We start from the raw sequence: 17,137 nt of genomic DNA, 5'->3' as shown, positions 1-17,137 counted from the left end.
AATGAGCCACCCAGGCGCCCCTCTCAAAGCTCTCTTACCTCCAGATTCTCCCCATCGTACCAATGCAGAAAAGCAAACTAGCAGTTCGATAGGTTTTAGACTATCCACAAATAGATAGTAGGGCACACGTTCATCCGAGAACTGCAAGAAATCAGATAAATCACTGAATTTAGTATTAGTCTATTAATGCTGTATTTGCCACTTGTAATAATCATACAATACCTAACATTTAGAGAGAACCTACTATGCCCTAGACACCATGATAAATATTTCACAGCTTTCATGATATGAAGAAAATCACACTAGGTAAATGTTGGCAATAGTCTATGGAAGATGGGTCTGTAGGACCTGTGTGTAAGATTGGTTGTCCCATAACAGAGAGTCAAAACTCTTCTCCAAGAGCAAAGAAAAGGGATATGCTTGTTTCAGAAATAACAAATGGAGGAGACTGGGCTGGAAGCTGAGCAGTGCTCAAAGAATATATATTGGTCCTTGATAATAGGCCACAGAGTAACCTTAGCAGAGAATGGAAATGTCTAATGGGTTCTATTAAGGTATTTTGCAGGGTGGTATGTGATATAAATACTTTTGTCCTTTTTTTACAGTATCTTCAGAAATACAGCCATTGAACACCAATGCACCAGGCTGGGTTTTTGTTTTGAAGATGCAAGAGAGTACTGAGTAAAACCAGAACTTCCCTTAAAGGACAGCCATGTAAGGGTTACATGAACATGAACTCAGTCTATCCTAAATGGATACTATTATATGCATAATCGTGGATGGAGAAACTGAAACACAAAGAGAATAAGTTATTTGCCAAAGGTGGCAGAATTTGCAAATAGCAAAGCTGAGAGTCAAAAGTAGGTCTTTCTACTGACCAGCTCCAGGACTGGTCTTTGAGACTATTGTACTTGTATTGCCTCTCAACTGACTGGTGCTTCAACATACTTCTGACAGATGACATATAGCAAGTGTGTTAAATTAATTTCATTGCTATTATAGACTTAAGCTTTCATTTTATTACACAATGATATTTAAATAAACATTTAAAATATGAAAGAAAAATCTCTAGTGATACTGTGAAAAACACAACCTTGTTATTTAATCAAGTGTGACAAGATTGCTGGAAATGCTTGATACAACATGACCATGTTTTAAATGATTGCTTCCCCCGATATTTTTCAATAGTAAGCATTTGCCATGTATCTTCTTTGTTTCCTTCTGGCTGCCACACGTTGGTTATAAAGGCAGTTGTTGCAAGAATACACTCTCTAAAATTATGAAGGAAGCTTGGGTTTGCCAGCCTACCTGTGCATGCTGGAGGAGGAGTTTCTGCACAGAGCTCATTTGCTGCCATTTTTGAGAGTCTGAGAATTTAGGGACAGTGTGGCCCTAGAGGTCACACGGAGGTGCTCTGGTGCCTGCACAGGACACCTTTGGGAACCTCCTGCCCCACCTTCACATGGAGCACCAATGGAACATCTATAGAATGTGCTGGAAGGAGCCTCGGGCTCAGCTGGCAGTGCCTGTGGCCATTAAAATCAGGAATGCCTGGCCTTAGACCACAACCAACCCTTCCTTTTAGGCCATCCCAAAGGCTTTAAGTTTGGATTCCAAAGCCCTCTAAGAAAAAATTATTGTTTTCTCATACCATTGATGTTAAAAATAAAAAAAAAAAAATTCAGGGGAATGAAGAAGGGACTGAGAAATCTGTATTTACATCACTTTGTAAAAATAGGATCAGAATAAAGAACAGTTGGCCATTGTTTTACACACACACACACACACACACACACACACGTGTGTTGGGATAGTTGTGTAATAGCAAATGCATAACCAAACTGCCTTTAGTAACAATGACCACCAACGCTGATTATCCCTTGTTAATAATAGGCATTCTTCTAAGTGTTTTACATACATTCTCTCCATTATTTCCCAACCCTATCTATAGGGCTCTTACTGCAATAATTTCATAGATGAGAAAATGGAGGCAAAAAGGAATGAACTTAGTCAGATCCCACCCCAAAGGAAACATGAATTCAAAACCAGGCAGCCTGGTTCCAGGCCACCAACCCGGAAAACCTAGTGAGAGGGGAGAGCTAGTGAGAAAAGCACAGGCTTCACATCAGGCACAATTCTCAGGACACTTGTGCCACTTACCAGGTGGGTGGTCTTGGGCAGTTTACTCAGCCTTGACCTGCCTCAGTTTCCTTCCCTGAAAAATGTTGATCATAATAGTCCTTTTCTAGGGTTTGCTATGCAGAGTTAATACAATAAAGAACCTAGTGCAGGGCCGACAGAATAAGCACCTCTAAGTGACTTCTTCTTCTTATTGCCCACAGTGTGAATATGGAAATATGCTGCAGTGACCTGTAAACTGTGTGTTATTCTCACCCCATACTCTGGGTTCAGTTATTCCCGATTAGCAGTGTTGTTATCTTTATAAAGTCAAAGCACTCCTCTGGGTGTCTTTAGAGATAAACTCCAGAGCTAGGTTGACCATTTCTCCCAGCTACCTTCCCCCCAGGCACTACTAGGGACCTGATCCTTCGTTTCAGAGCAGACATCCAGCTAAAGAGCACCTCATGAAAAATGCTCAAAAGGTTTTCTTTGCCTGCATTTTCATCTAATATGAGTGCAATGAGAAAGGTCATCTCCAACAGTTATTTCTTACCCCACCTCTGCACATACGAACAATATAAGAGTTTCAGTACAAGCCAGTTTCCTAGACTATGTTTCATAGTTTTCTCCAAAATGCCACACAATGTGAGATTTGTTAATTAATTCAGTCTTTAATTTTTTTATTGAGTTTCTGCCTTATCCCAGGACCAGCAATGTAATAATACACAAAAGGACAGAGTCCTTCTTAAGATGATAACATCAAACGGGAGGGTGGGAGGAGGAGCACAGAGAACTAATCAGGCCATTGGGACAGAGAAGGGTAAGTACAAGTCACACAGAGTGCAGGGTACTTGACCTAGACTCTGTGGCCAAGGAAGAAAGTCTCACAGAGTCAAGGACATTGATGCTGTTCTGAAAGACTTCTAGCATTAGCCAGATGAAGGCAATAAAGATGATAGGGAACCGGCTCCACGTAGACAGAACATGGACAAAAAAAGCAGAAATGGTAGTAGAAATGTGCTTTTGTTTTAGGAATAGCATGCAATTCAATAGACACTAATTGAAATCAAATATAGTGAATTTATTTGTGCTTCAGTTATTCATAAATCAAACATTTTTAAAGTGAATTTACATAATAATGCAGCTCAGGATTGAACATAATCAGATAAATCATAATTGGAGATACAAGGTAGCAGAATTTTGCTTATTGTCTGGATAAGAGATCAGTAGAAGACTCTAGGAATTGATTTTGTTAATATAATTACAAATTTGGAAATGCTTGATAGATTTGAAGGTGTTTTGTACTAGCATGATTTAATCAAAATTTACATAAAAGGAAAAGAGAAGAGATCACAATATATTTACCTTGAATTCTGTTTTTTGAAAGCTAAGGCAATATGAATTGGGCTTGTGGAAAATATATATGTTCCTGAAAAACATTATTTATAACAGGTTATTGTCACCATATGCAATGACCTAGTACTACATGCTAAGTTTCATGGAATCAAATGATTACAGGCAGAACAAGGAAAAGACAGATGAAAATTTAAAGAAACTTATATAACAACAACCCAGGAAAATAGTGGTTGCCAGGGGCTGAGGGTGGGGGAGATAAGAAGAGGTTGGTAAGTGGATACAAACGTTCAGTTATAAGATGAATAACGTCTGAGGATCTAATGTATAACATGGTGACTGTTCTTGATAATACTGGATTGTATCACTGAAATTTGCTAGGAGAGTATAACTTAAATATTCCTGCCCCTCCCACCAATTGGCAAATGTGTGAGGTGTTGTATGTGTTAACTCGATGTGGAGAATCTTTCATAATGTATATTGATTCATCACCATGTACATTAAGATATATAATATATATATTATATTTAAATTTAGATATGTTTAAGATATATATTTACATATATATATTTAAGATATATAAATATCTTACAATTTTATTTATCAACTCTTAGGTCAATAAAGCCAGGGGAAAAGAGTAACAACTGCATTGAAGTAGTTGTCCGAAGGAGACAAAAATGATCCCTCTCAGTAAGTAAACTATCTTTCACTTCATCAACAAATAAGTCTCTGAGGATGAACAGACACTGGCCTGAGATCTGTTTGGCTATTATTAATATTCTATGTGGACTATCAACTCACTTATTTTTCTCTCTAACATTTTTACTGGGTATCATATCAATATCAGACTAATATTGGTTTAACTCTTTTGAATGATAGGTAAAAATTAATGGCTTATATATCCACTATATTTAATACATATTAAAAAACTTATACTTACTGAAAACAAATACAGAAGTCTTCAAAATCCAACCATATTTCTTTAGAAACATTATTATTTATGGTTGCAAACTCCTCCTGTGATTTATCCTGTGTTGCTGTTGTCAGGCTGACCAAATCTCTTTCCAAACTTAATCCTTCCCCTTGATGGGTTGCATCATTCAATCCAAGGTCTATCAGTTCGTCTGTGCATAGCAGAAGACAAACATATCAATTGCACCTACATCATTAAATATTAAGTTATTGATATATGGAAAATTATAGAGGGAAATTTGCATATTGAATTCTACTTTTGAAAAAAATGTTTCCTGAGGCAATCATGTACATGCAAGCCTCAAATTTGGGGAGGCCCATGCAGAGACACATTTTCAAACACCCAGGAGAATGTAATCCTAACTTAAACAAATAGCAGAGTGTTCAAAACTTCTGAAATCACTTTCATAAATTTGTGTGACCATTCTTCACAGATTATAAAGGTACAGCAGAAATTATCTAGTTTAAGTATTTGACATCTGCTATAGGCAGACAAATTCATGTAAAAGAGGAAGAGGGAGGGGTAGCTCATGCATCAGAAGAAAGGAGAACAGAGAGCTATCGCAACAAATACATTTCAGAAGCCACTTAAATGCTTTCACATTGTTAGCAATTCTACATCTTATTTTATGTTGATCAAGTGATGTCATAAAGTTCTTATAGGCTTCCTGAGTCAAAATGTTACATATGTACATGCCACATAACACTTCTTTAGATTTGAGGATTGGCCAAGTCTATATTTAGGAACTGAGGAATTGGTTGGTGATGGTTTCCTTGCTTTGATCATCAAGTACGTGTATGAAAACACATGAGCTGTACTCATGGGCCCTTTATCAGATATCTTTGATTTTTACTTTAAAAATGAATTTAACAAGTGAGATTATCTGAGTTTTCTATCCCAGAGCAGATTAAAGTTAACATATCAGAGGAGACATTGGAGACAGGCCACCAAGAGCCAGGAGAAGGGACCTCTACGAGCTGTCAAGAAGCAGAGATCCTTTTGCGTTTTGATGTTTGTGAAAGTCATGAGATTATTAGTTTACCTTTTCCAAGTATAGCTTGTGAAATAACATTACCCTGTGAAATGAAAGGAACACGTTAAGAAACGATTTATAAATTCAGAAAACATGTTAGCTATTTAAAGCACCAATGCTTTTAAAAGAGTTAATAGTGTTTTTTAATCATTGAAGAAATAAATTTCTGCAAATAGTTCCTAAAACATGGTAAAGCAGAAACTTTGTTTTTAACCTTAAACTTCAAAGATGTGAATTTATTTCAATAATTGCCTGAGGGTTTAAATTTGTGAAATTAAAACCCAGAATATGCGAGTTTATTAAATAATTGAGTCTTAAAATACAAGTTAAATTAAAACTATAGTATCCTGAAGTAGTTATTCTGCTTGGTATGAAGCACCTGATGTGATTACAGATCAAATACAATGAGATGAGATTATAATAGACAGTTAATGTACGGAAACTAGAAAGGTATGTTTCAAATTATAAAAATGCTTCCTCCAAATTTAAACAGGGAAATGAAGTTGAATTCATTTGTGCAACTCCATTTCCTCTATGACACAATTAAAATATGTATAAAAGGTTAAACGGCACAAAGTCATTCAGACATAATGGATGATGGCAACAATATTTTGGATGATGTAAAGAGATACAGGTAATAACAGAACAGAGCTACCTGAGAAGCAAGGGAGAAGCAAGCCCATCACATGCCTTAGGGCCCCAGAAATGATTAGTGGGCATCTGAGAAGGAGAGAATGCTATATGGCCTCATATCAAAATACAGGAATGGGTTAAATGACTATTTAAGGAAGAGACAAATCCCCATTTTGCTATAATCCTTTGTGATTTAACATCTAGCCTTCTTCTGCCTACACGGGACACTGGAAATTACTTCACATGGAGAAATTAAATGAACAATCTCCAGACCTGGGTTCACAGGTACTGTGGGAAACAGAGCTACTCTGAAGAGAAGGGAAGAATTAAGTGAAAGTCCATGTGCTGAACTTTGAGACTCTTGGCTCCCCTGTGCTGCTTGGCTATAAGAACACTGATGGATAAGTGTATGCCAATCCCTGTGACCCATTCCACCCCAGGAGGGAGATTAGAAGACTCTTAACTGGAGAAACTGACCAAGGCCAAGGAAAAAAACCCCAAAGAATCTACATTGGGAGCTAATCTCACCCCCAAATGAAGCTCATTTATCCCCCAATTATCCTAAGTTAATTATCCTACTGGCTGACAAGCTCTAGCCATTCTATAAAGCCACCTCCAATCAGCAGTTAATTAATGTCATGAATTCCTTGGATATAGATGTGCAACAAAGTATCACCAGATAATTGAGGAAGGAAACTTAGATCAAAGAAAGAAACTAAAGTGTGTGGGTGGAGAGATTAATAGAAAACAAAAACAATATATAGGGATACATTTTTTAAATTGGTAAAATCAGAAAGATCAGAGAACATCCATCTACAAAGTAAGAAACTTCTACAAAAAATACAATGAAGAATGAGAGCTCTTAGAAACTAAAAATAGGAAAGTGAGATAAACTCAACAGAAAGTTTAGGTGACAGGGTTGACACAAAGACAAAGAGATTAGAGCTATAAATCTTTTAGAAGAAAACAGGGGGAAAACTTCATGACATTGGATTTGGTGATGATTTCTTGGATATGATACTAAACAACAGCAATAACAAATGTAAAAATAGATAAGCTGGACTACGCCAAAATAGAAAATTCTGTGCGTCAATACCAGGAAGATGCAGCCTGTGGAATGGGAGAGAATATCTGCAAATCATGTATCTGATAAAAGGGTAGCATCAACAATATATAAAGAACTTATACAAAGAACAACAAAAATCAAATAAACTAATTTAAAAATGGGCAAGGGACTTAGATATTTATACAAAGAAGATATACAAGTGACCAAAAAGCATATAAAAAGATGTTCAACATCACTAATCATTAGGGAAATGCAGATCAGAAGTATAATGAGTTTTAACCTCACACCCGTTATGATGGCTACTATTATAAAAAAATAAAACAGGAGTGCATGTTGGTGAGGATGTAGAGCAATTGGAAGTCTTGTGCATCCCTAGTGAGATTATAAAGTGAAAAACTGTATGGTAGCTCCTGAAAAATTAAAGTAGACTTACCAGGTGTTCCAACAATTCCACATCTGGATAAAAACCCAACAAAACTGAAGGCAGTATCTCAAGGAGATATTTTTACACTCATGGTCAGACCAGAATTATTCACCAGGTGTCCGTTGATGGATGAATGAATAAATAAAGTGTGATGTGTCAATAGATGATAGATGGATAGATAGATAGATAGATAGATAGATAGATAGACATGGGAATTTCTTTTCTTTATTGTCTCCACAGTAATTATCCTTATATAGCTAGAATATAGATTCAACAAAGACTTCTGAAGTAAACTAATCTGGAAGGCAGAGGAAAGTGAAGGTTTGCCATTGTGAGAGAGGACAGCAGTGCTAAATACTTATCTTCCACAACAAGGGGTAATATCTAAACTGATAGATCAAGAAATAATAGAATCCCATCATTGAATAAATATGTAACTGTGTCTGCCATATGCCAAGCATTTTCACCAGTGCTGATAAACAACAACAGTGTGCGTGCCTACTATTTAGAAATGTAAAGCTACGCACCAGAAGAAACACTAATAAAAGGGAGTGACTCCGGGGAGGAAGACTAAGGGAATAAGGACGAATAAGACAGATTGACTATTTTTATGGTGTTCTTGACTCTCTAAAACTACTGCATGGAATAGCTTAAAACTAAAGAAAAACTTTAAAAAATGTTCAAATCTATTCATTCTCAATTGTTTGTCTGCTTTTCAACTAATACTAAAAAAAATTGCTCACTTGAATGCAATGATGTGCCCTGCAAGGTATCTTATGCCATCTAGAGAGGTGAGTAGAAATGAACTAGGGTTCAGTCACCTCAAGAAATATAATGCAACTTTAGGAATAGAAACACTCTTTATGTATAAATATGAAATTATCTCCAGTACTTACTAAGTAAAAACTCTTTTGTTAAATTCTGAATAGAAGAAGGGAGGTTATGGAATATTATCTCTGTGTTTCTCTGAATTTGCATAACAAAATGCAACAAATGTCCTATGGAGTGCAGAGCAGTGAAAATGGAGAGGTATATTAATAGAAACAAGAGTTATTCATGTATGCCTTATATTTTCATTTTTTATTTTTTTTAAGATTTATTTATTGGAGAGAGAGAGAGAGCGCATAAGTAGGAGGAGCAAAGGGAGAGGGAGAAAGAATTCCAAGCAGACTCTGTGCTGAGCGTGGAACCTGACATGGGGCTCAATCTCACAGCCCTGAGATCATGATCTGAGCTAAAACCAAGAATCAGATGCTTAACTGACTGTGCAACCTAAGGGTCCCTTATATTTTTATTTTTGAACATGTGAATATATTACCTATTACGCAATAAATACCCTTTGACACTCACCACACTGGCAAATTTTGAAATATTAGGTAATATAAGTGTTGGTCATGATGCCTTACAAAGAAATTTCTTTTCCAGGGATGGCAGAAGTGGATATTGATACACCTATATTGGAAAATTGTTTGGCATTTTGTTGTAATGTCAAATGGGTAAATGCCCCATGACCCATCAATTATGCTCCCAGATTCACATTCTGGACCAGGACTTCCTAGTTGAGTGTCCTTTGGGGTCCAGAGTTAAAATTTCAGGAATCCATGAACATGGAGAGTTGAAAAAAATTAATCTTTAGTCCAAGTTCAGCATTTTCTTCAGTTATCGGTTTATCAATGCAGGTAAGTAAGCCACAATATTATTAGCAATAACTGTGACTTTATGGAAGAAATTACACTATTTTACATATAATTACAGTTGTTGCAAATATCTTCAAATGTCACATGTGTTGACCACTACTCTGAAATTGCAACTGTGGGGCCCATCGTTAGGTTTCAAGTAGTCATGTGTTACTCTCTACAGATACTTCCGTGACCTGCAGCTGGCCAACATTTGGCAACTATACTTAGCAATCATTCCTCCACCAAATAGTGAAGTGATGTGTTCTCATGGTGCTAACCCAAACAGCTATTTTGTTTTCCACCGTTCCCTGTCATTGATACTCAACTAATACACAGATGCAGTTATTTTCATTGTGTGCTGAAGTTTTACAAAATTGGCAAGAGGAGCCACAGTGCATAAAAGGTTACAAACTCTGGAACTCTGGAAACGCTGGAGCATGTGTACAGGGACATACAAGAATGGTCATCGTACCGCTGCTTACCATAGTAAGAAATAAGAAGCTCCCAATGTTCATAGTGGCAATGTCCACAATAGCCAAACTACAGAAAGAGCCAAAATGCCCACTGACTGATGAATGGATAAAGAAGTGGTGGTATACATGCACAATGGAATGTTACTCAGCTGTCAAAAAGAATGAAATCTTGGTATTTGCAGCAACATGGATGGAGCTAGGGTATATTACACTAAGCAAAATAGCCAAAGACAAATGTCATATGATTTCACTCATGTGTGGAATTTAAGAAACAAAGCAGATGAGCTTATGGGAAAGGGGGAAAAAAAGAGAGAGAAGCAAACCATAAGAGACACTTAAAGACAGAGAACAAACTGAGGGTTGATGGAGAGAGGTGGGTGGGGGGTGAGCTGAATGGGTAATGGGCATGAAGGAGGGCACTTGTTTTCATGAGCACTGGGTGTTACATGTAAGTGATGAATCACTAAATTCTACTCCAGCAACCAATATTACATTTTATGCTAACTAACTAGAATTTAAATAAAAATCTGAAAGAAGAAAAAAGAAACAAGCAGCAATGACTATAGCCATTAATAATGTGGTAATTAAAAAAAAAAAAAACAAAGTAGTTTGGTTATATATTAGATATCTTCAACCAGTTGAAATGAATGAACTATGACATACAACACCTGGTAAAGCTCATAAATGATGCTAAGTGAAGGAAGTCCCAGAGGAATTAATGGGTCCATTTAAAGAAAATTACATAACAATTAAACTAAGGTTATACTGTTTATAAATGTATATATGTAATTGGCAAAATTAGAAGAGTATGGGTTTGGACGCCTGGTGATTCAGCTGGTCTGAGTCTACCTTCAGTTTGGGTCATGATCTCAGGGTCCTGGGGTTGAGCCCTGTATCCAGCTCCCTGCTCAGCAGGAAGTCTGCTTCTCACTCTCCCTCTGTTGCTCCCTCTACTTGTGCTGTACTGCTCATGTGCTCTCTCTTTCTCTCTCAAATAAATAAAATCTTAAAAAAAAAAAGGGAAGAAGAAAAAGAGTGTGGGCTTGGTTAACACCAAACTCCGAATGGAAGAGAGGAGATGCACAAGGGACTTTTTTTTTTTAGATTTTATTTATTTATTTGACAGAGATCACAAGTAGGCAGAGAGGCAGGCAGAGAGAGAGGAGGAAGCAGGCTCCCTGCTGAGCAGAGAGCCCGATGTGGGGCTCGATTCCAGGACGCTTGGATCATAACCTGAGCCGAAGACAAAGGCTTTAACCCACTGAGCCACCCAGGTGCCCCACACAAAGGACTTCTATAAGGAATGAATATGTCACTTTATAATCTAAAAAGCTTTTCATAACATTCTTTAGTCTGTTCAGTTGCATGTTATACAGTCTTTTGTGTATAATATATTTCACAAGTTAAGAAAAGATATTTTATAAGTAAGAATTGGGCTGATAATAAGAGTAACATAGTTACCTGAGAAACTGCTCCTGTCAATTGGCTTAAGTCTGGCTGGCTAATGGTGGCGGTTTCATCATTCTCGGTAATGGATGATAAATCAAATCTAGGAGGCACCCCTTTCTTAATAAAAGACTGTACAAAATGGCTAATAAAAAAAAAAACTTTTGTTATCCTAATTTCTTATTTGAAGTTACTAATAAATAACTGTCATTTTTTTTTTATTGAGGTATAACTCCCATATAACACCATATTAGTTTCAGGTGTACAACATGATGATTTGATATTCATATATATTGTAAGATGATCACAAGCATAGTTAACATCCATTGCCACACATAGTTGCAATCATTTTTCTTTGTCATGAGAACACTTAGAATCTCCTCTCTTAGCAACTTCCGAGTATATAATACAGCATTGTTACCTGTAGTCGTCATGGGCATTATATCTCATGACTTGTGTATTTTATAACTGGAAGTTTGTACCTTTTGACCGCACTTTACCCATTTCATGTATCTCCTTCCTCTGGCAACCATCAATCTGTTCTCTGTATCTTGGGTGTTTGTGTTTGGTTTTGACTTTTTAGATTCCACATATAAGTGAGATCACATGGCATTTGTCTTTCTCTGACTTATTTCACTTAGCAGAATGCCCTTAAGGTCCAGCCATGTTGTCACAAACGGCAAGATTTCCTTCTTTTTTATGGACTGATACTACATTGTACATTAATAACAGCAGTTTTGTCAAGAGTAAGAATTTCTGATTTTGTTCATTTTATCATCTTTTATATCTGATAACAAATTTATTTCCTGTTAAAAACACTGAGTTGCCTTCTACACTACTGAAGAAATATCCATATCAGTCAATGAATTGTCGTAAAACTTTTCTGGAATGCTATTTTAAAACTATGGTGGTCATCTTTAAATGTTAATGATGAGAATGTAGGAATTTGACATTTAGACCTGATTTAACTCAGTATTAGAGTAATGTATCAGTGAAATGGGACTCAGAGTCAGAAATCTGAGTGAGTCTTGAACACTTGAGTTTATAACTGTGACATTCATACTAGCTACAGAAGTATAGGATATTTTCTTTCAAGTTATTGCTGAAATGATCTTGAATTGCCATTGTCATTCCTCCGAGTTTACAAGCACAATAAGAAGACATTTGTTATGGTAAATACATTTTAGGTTATATACTTCACAAAGATAAAATTAAATTTCATGTATACAGATTTCCTACACTTTCTTTTTTTTCCTTTACTTGTGTTCAGTGAAAAGTTTTTAATTGGCCTCAAGCTAACCATGTCTGATTTACCTGAAACCGCCACTAGAGGGTAGCACAGTCTTATTTGTGAGGTTCTGATTCCCACAAGGCCAGAAGCCAAGAATGGGCCAATTTGGCATGTTGCTAGCAGAGACAGAGTTCCAGGGAAAATCACTTGTGATAGCAGTCACTCTCAAGGACTTGCCAAAAAAAGGGCTTGCACTCATGTTGACCTGAGAACTCTGACTGCACAGCAAAGTAGGACAAGCGACCTTTCTTTCATGTAGGATGAAATGTCATTCACATCTTTGTTTTTGCCTCTGCTGAATTGAATAAAGCCAGGAAACTTATAACAGATTCAAACAGTGACTAGTTGAATCCAATCAGGTGTCAGAGTCAGTTAGACCTGGATTTTAGACTTCTGTCCACCTTGACCAGATAATGAAGCTGAAAGAAAATATAAGAAAATCGAGTAAGGGAGTAACTCAGGGAATTCAGGCTATGAAACCAACCTGTGCTTATTGACACAGAGATTGTAAAAGTCTGGGTCATGAGAAAATTTGTCCTGATAGTCTGCAGCTCTGGCTTTCAAAATCCACAAAATCTCTGATCAGTATGCAATCTCATCAGTTGAGAGAGGATTAAAAGTTACTTGGAATGGAAAAATCATTTAGTGGGCAATACTAAGTATAAAATTTAGAAAAATTATGAAATATTAACATTTTTATATTAAGTTCAGGAAAACTCTTTGTAGATATGCTATTTTGTATTTGTAACATATGAAAGAACTTAGCATGTTACATAATCCAACAAATTAGGCTTTAAAATGTATGACATTTAATTTTAGCTTCATGATTAAGTTACAACATATAAGAAAATTTTGGTTTGTAAAAACTAATAGCATATATAGGAAAAATTAAGGTTCTCAAAATATTTGAGTTTGATTATTTGAACTTTAATAAAGATTTAAATACTTGGCAAGATTTTATTTCCTACGATTTCTGTCTTTTAAATTCTTAGGGAGATAACAAAACATAGTGATGTAGCAAATGCCATCTAAAATATTTAAATAAATTTCAAAACTAAGTATATTTAAAATTTTTATGGAAATTCATAGATTTAAGTATAAAATAAGATTTTATGAAGAGTTAAAACAAAAGTTTGAAGAAAACTGGGTTTACAAATTTGTAACAGTAACAAATTTTTGAAATCAAAGTAGCAGCAAACCATGTTTTCAGTTGATAAAGTTGTCCCTCAAGGCTTGACATTACTAACTGCCAAGGACTATCCAGACGAGTGTTACCAAGGGGTCCCTCCTAACCCCCTTCTCAATGATCAGTTGTTGGTACACAGAACTGACAGGAGCCTTGACAGTAACTGCTTTGAAGAATCTAATATTTTCAACTTAAACAGAGTTCATACAATGTCAATTAACTGGCTGTGATGTAAAGATGCTCTAAAAATAAAACAATGCAACGAACTGACTTCTGATCTCAAGTTTAACTGCTCTTCTTCCTCAGCTTACATTCCTGTCACAGATCTCCCTACGTCCAAAGAAAGCTAACCCCTCACTCCTGGTCACTGTGTGACCTATAATATAAACTATTCAAAATATTTCATGAAGTTTTACTTAAGTTTAAAAGACATTGAACAAAGGACGAAATCATAAGTGTAAAACTTGCTGAAAAAATCTCAAAGGAAGCATGGCCATGTCACCATGATTCAGACCAAGGGATACTAATGTTGCCAGTGCCCCTGAGCTGTGCCGAGTGTCTCCCAAGCACGGCTGGACCTCCTCACCACTGAAAACCATCATCATGACTTCCAAGACCATGGATTGCTTTTTATTTTTCTTTGCATAATGTCTGTTAGTAGGATAATTAAAAGCAACCCGTGTACCTTTTACACCAGACTTCTTCGGTCTAATAATTTTATGTGACATTCATCCATGTTGGTTTGTGAGACAGGACTTTGACTTTATCCCTACATATCCCTGTACCCTATCTGTCTTCGGTTTTACCCAGATGTGTCTAGTTGCAGGTTTTTTTGTGTTTACGTTGCTTGATGTCAGAACTTTCTGATTGATTCTTGACTTGATTTTATTTCTCTTTTACTTTAGGATATTTTGCCATTATATTTTTAGTTTGTCATTATTCTCCCATCTCTCTATTTCTGAGACCCACTTGCAAATATGTTGGTCTTTTTCAACTTGTCCCTTTAGTTTTTATTGTACTTTTCCCCATTTACTTATTAATGTTTAGTCTTAATCTTTCAGTCTGGATATTATCTCTGATCTGTTTTCCATTTTGCCAGTTGTCTTTTTTGCTGTATCTAATCTCTGATGAAACACATCTGTTGAATCCTTACTTTCAGCTATTATTGTATCCCTTGAATTCTTGAATTCCTAGAATCCCTATTTTTTTAAAACCATTTTACACATTATTATTTATCCTTATGCATTACAATGTTATTGATGGATAATTGAAGTACAGTCAGCTGCACAAGCTTAGACTGTAAGTTTGGTAATCTTCGATATAGGAATAGACCCATGTGTTAGTTACTTAACACTGCATAACAAATTACCACTGTTTTAGTGGTGGTAATCATATTTTCCCCTTATATCACTCACTAATTCTTCTCATTTATTGCTATTTGTGGACTTGCTGTTCACTTCTCTGAGCTCATTAGAAATTTTAGATTCAGGATGATAGTCTTTATTTTTATCCCTTTTGCCATAGACAAATATTAGTATATTTGGATTTCTCTTCCTCCTCTTCCTCCTTTTACTTCTTGATTGTCTTTGTTGTTCTACTTAGTTTTTTTTTGTTTTTGTTTTTGTTTTTTTCCCTAAGATTGATACACTTCATCTCTCTGGTTTCTATGACAATCCTCTGCTCTTATGATTTCATTATCAGATAACAACCAAAAGCATTTGTTAGTGTTAATGTTTAAGTAAAACAAAGTATTTTACTCTTCTAAAATAGTAGCCAAAGCTGTAAAGCCGGGCATAGTTAAGCTTTATTTTTACCTATTCAGGATTTATCTTCTCTACTTATTACTGTGAAAAAGAATATAAGAATATTGTTTTCCTGTAATCACCGCAGTGACACAAAGTTTAGTACATCTGTCACCAAAGCATACATTTCTAACCACACAATTCACAAAATACTTCATTTGTCAGCAAGATGTATTTGTGGGAAAGAATGTTATATACTTACGTTTCTGTTGGAATGGTAAATGGAGTCATCCTATAATTCAAGAACGGACTTGAAATTTCAAGAAATTGTTCGGGCTTCTCCGTTATTAATTCTAAAAGAAACAGGTGGCATAATGTACTTTTTAAAATCTTCTAAGATTAAATGCATAACTTAACATCTATTATAATACTGATAACACTAATTATTTATCCAACAAATTTCAAAAGAGGGAAATAGGAATGTACTGGGATACGTAGGTTTATATTCAAAGGCTTTATACGTCCTGCCAATATTAGATATTTGAAGTCTACTTCTCTGTTGCTTTCCAGACTTAAACTTGAAGCAATCAAGTCTCAAGGGAGAAAGTTAACAACGTCTCCTTGTTATTACTGGACACTCATTCCTACTTTTTTTTTTTTTAAGATTTTATTTATTTGACAGAGAGAGAGAGAGAGCATAAGCAGGGGGAGCAGCAGGCAAAGGGAGAAACAGACTCCTCACTGATCAAGGAGCCCAATGTGGGCCTTGATCCCAGGACCCGGGGATCATGACCTGAGCCAAAGTTAGACGCTTAATGGATTGAGCTACCCAAGCATCCCTCACTGTTACTTCTTTAAATGTTTTCACTTAAAACTGTGTTCTTTTAGTTGACCTCTGCAATACAATTGCTGAAACATGAAGAGGAAATGCAGACTAACACCTGGAGATGGTAGTAGAAGCACAGAAAATGTAACTAAGTGAAGGTCATGGGTAGAAGAGAAAGCAGTGGATCAAGAAAGGCCTTGTGGAGACTCCTGAAGGAGTCTGAAATTGATCTACAAGGAAGAAACTCTCAATGCATATGGCACAGAGCCCAAGGATCCTATGGTGGTCACTGAAATTAAACATTAGAGATGATTGTTTTAATAAAAGCTTCTCCAGCAGTGGAAAGGGTAACTATTGGGAAAAAAAAGTGAAGCTTTGATACAAGTACATAATTTTTTCTCCTTATTCCATGGTCACACTAAAATGATCTCTCTTTCTCTCTCTTTCTCTCCCTGCTAGTTTTCCCCTTAAATATTAAACCCAATACATAGAAGAAAGAAAGTTACAGGGCGCCTGGGTGGCTCAGTTTTTTGGGCGACTGCCTTCGGCTCAGGTCGTGATCCCAGAGTCCTGGGATCGAGTCCCGCATGGGGCTCCCAGCTCCATGGGGAGTTTGCTTCTCCCTTCTCATGCTCTCTCTCTCTCAAATAAATAAATAAAAATTAAAAAAAAAAAAAAGAAGGTTACAGGGTGAGACTTGAGGTGGCATACCAGTTATGGATTTCCACCAATTTTAGATTTTTCTTCCCCAGCTCGCATCAGAGCCATCACTTACCTAGAATGACATTACAATCAGTTGTGAAGTCAGAAAAGCTCTGTAGGGTCAATATTTTTCACTTCATCCAACTATTCTTCAAGGCTCTAAATGAACAACTGTTTTCAGTGTGGCTC

General features: G+C 36.2%; 1 protein-coding gene across 1 annotated transcript in view; it reads right to left on the bottom strand.

Annotated features, from left to right (window-relative positions):
* Window positions 1-17,137, bottom strand: part of ADGB (androglobin) — a 169,507-nt gene that overhangs the window by 80,436 nt on the left and 71,934 nt on the right. Inside the window, exons 13-18 of the mRNA XM_047735160.1 lie at window positions 15,683-15,773; window positions 11,217-11,346; window positions 5,490-5,523; window positions 4,415-4,598; window positions 3,487-3,550; window positions 39-141 (exon numbers count right to left, since the gene is read on the bottom strand). Of these exons, the coding sequence (XP_047591116.1) occupies window positions 39-141; window positions 3,487-3,550; window positions 4,415-4,598; window positions 5,490-5,523; window positions 11,217-11,346; window positions 15,683-15,773 (606 nt within the window). The remainder of the gene's footprint in view (window positions 1-38; window positions 142-3,486; window positions 3,551-4,414; window positions 4,599-5,489; window positions 5,524-11,216; window positions 11,347-15,682; window positions 15,774-17,137) is intronic.

Source organism: Lutra lutra, chromosome 6 (assembly GCF_902655055.1).
Source record: "Lutra lutra chromosome 6, mLutLut1.2, whole genome shotgun sequence".
Classification (NCBI taxonomy): domain Eukaryota; kingdom Metazoa; phylum Chordata; class Mammalia; order Carnivora; family Mustelidae; genus Lutra; species Lutra lutra.
This window is presented reverse-complemented; position numbering and strand designations above follow the sequence as displayed.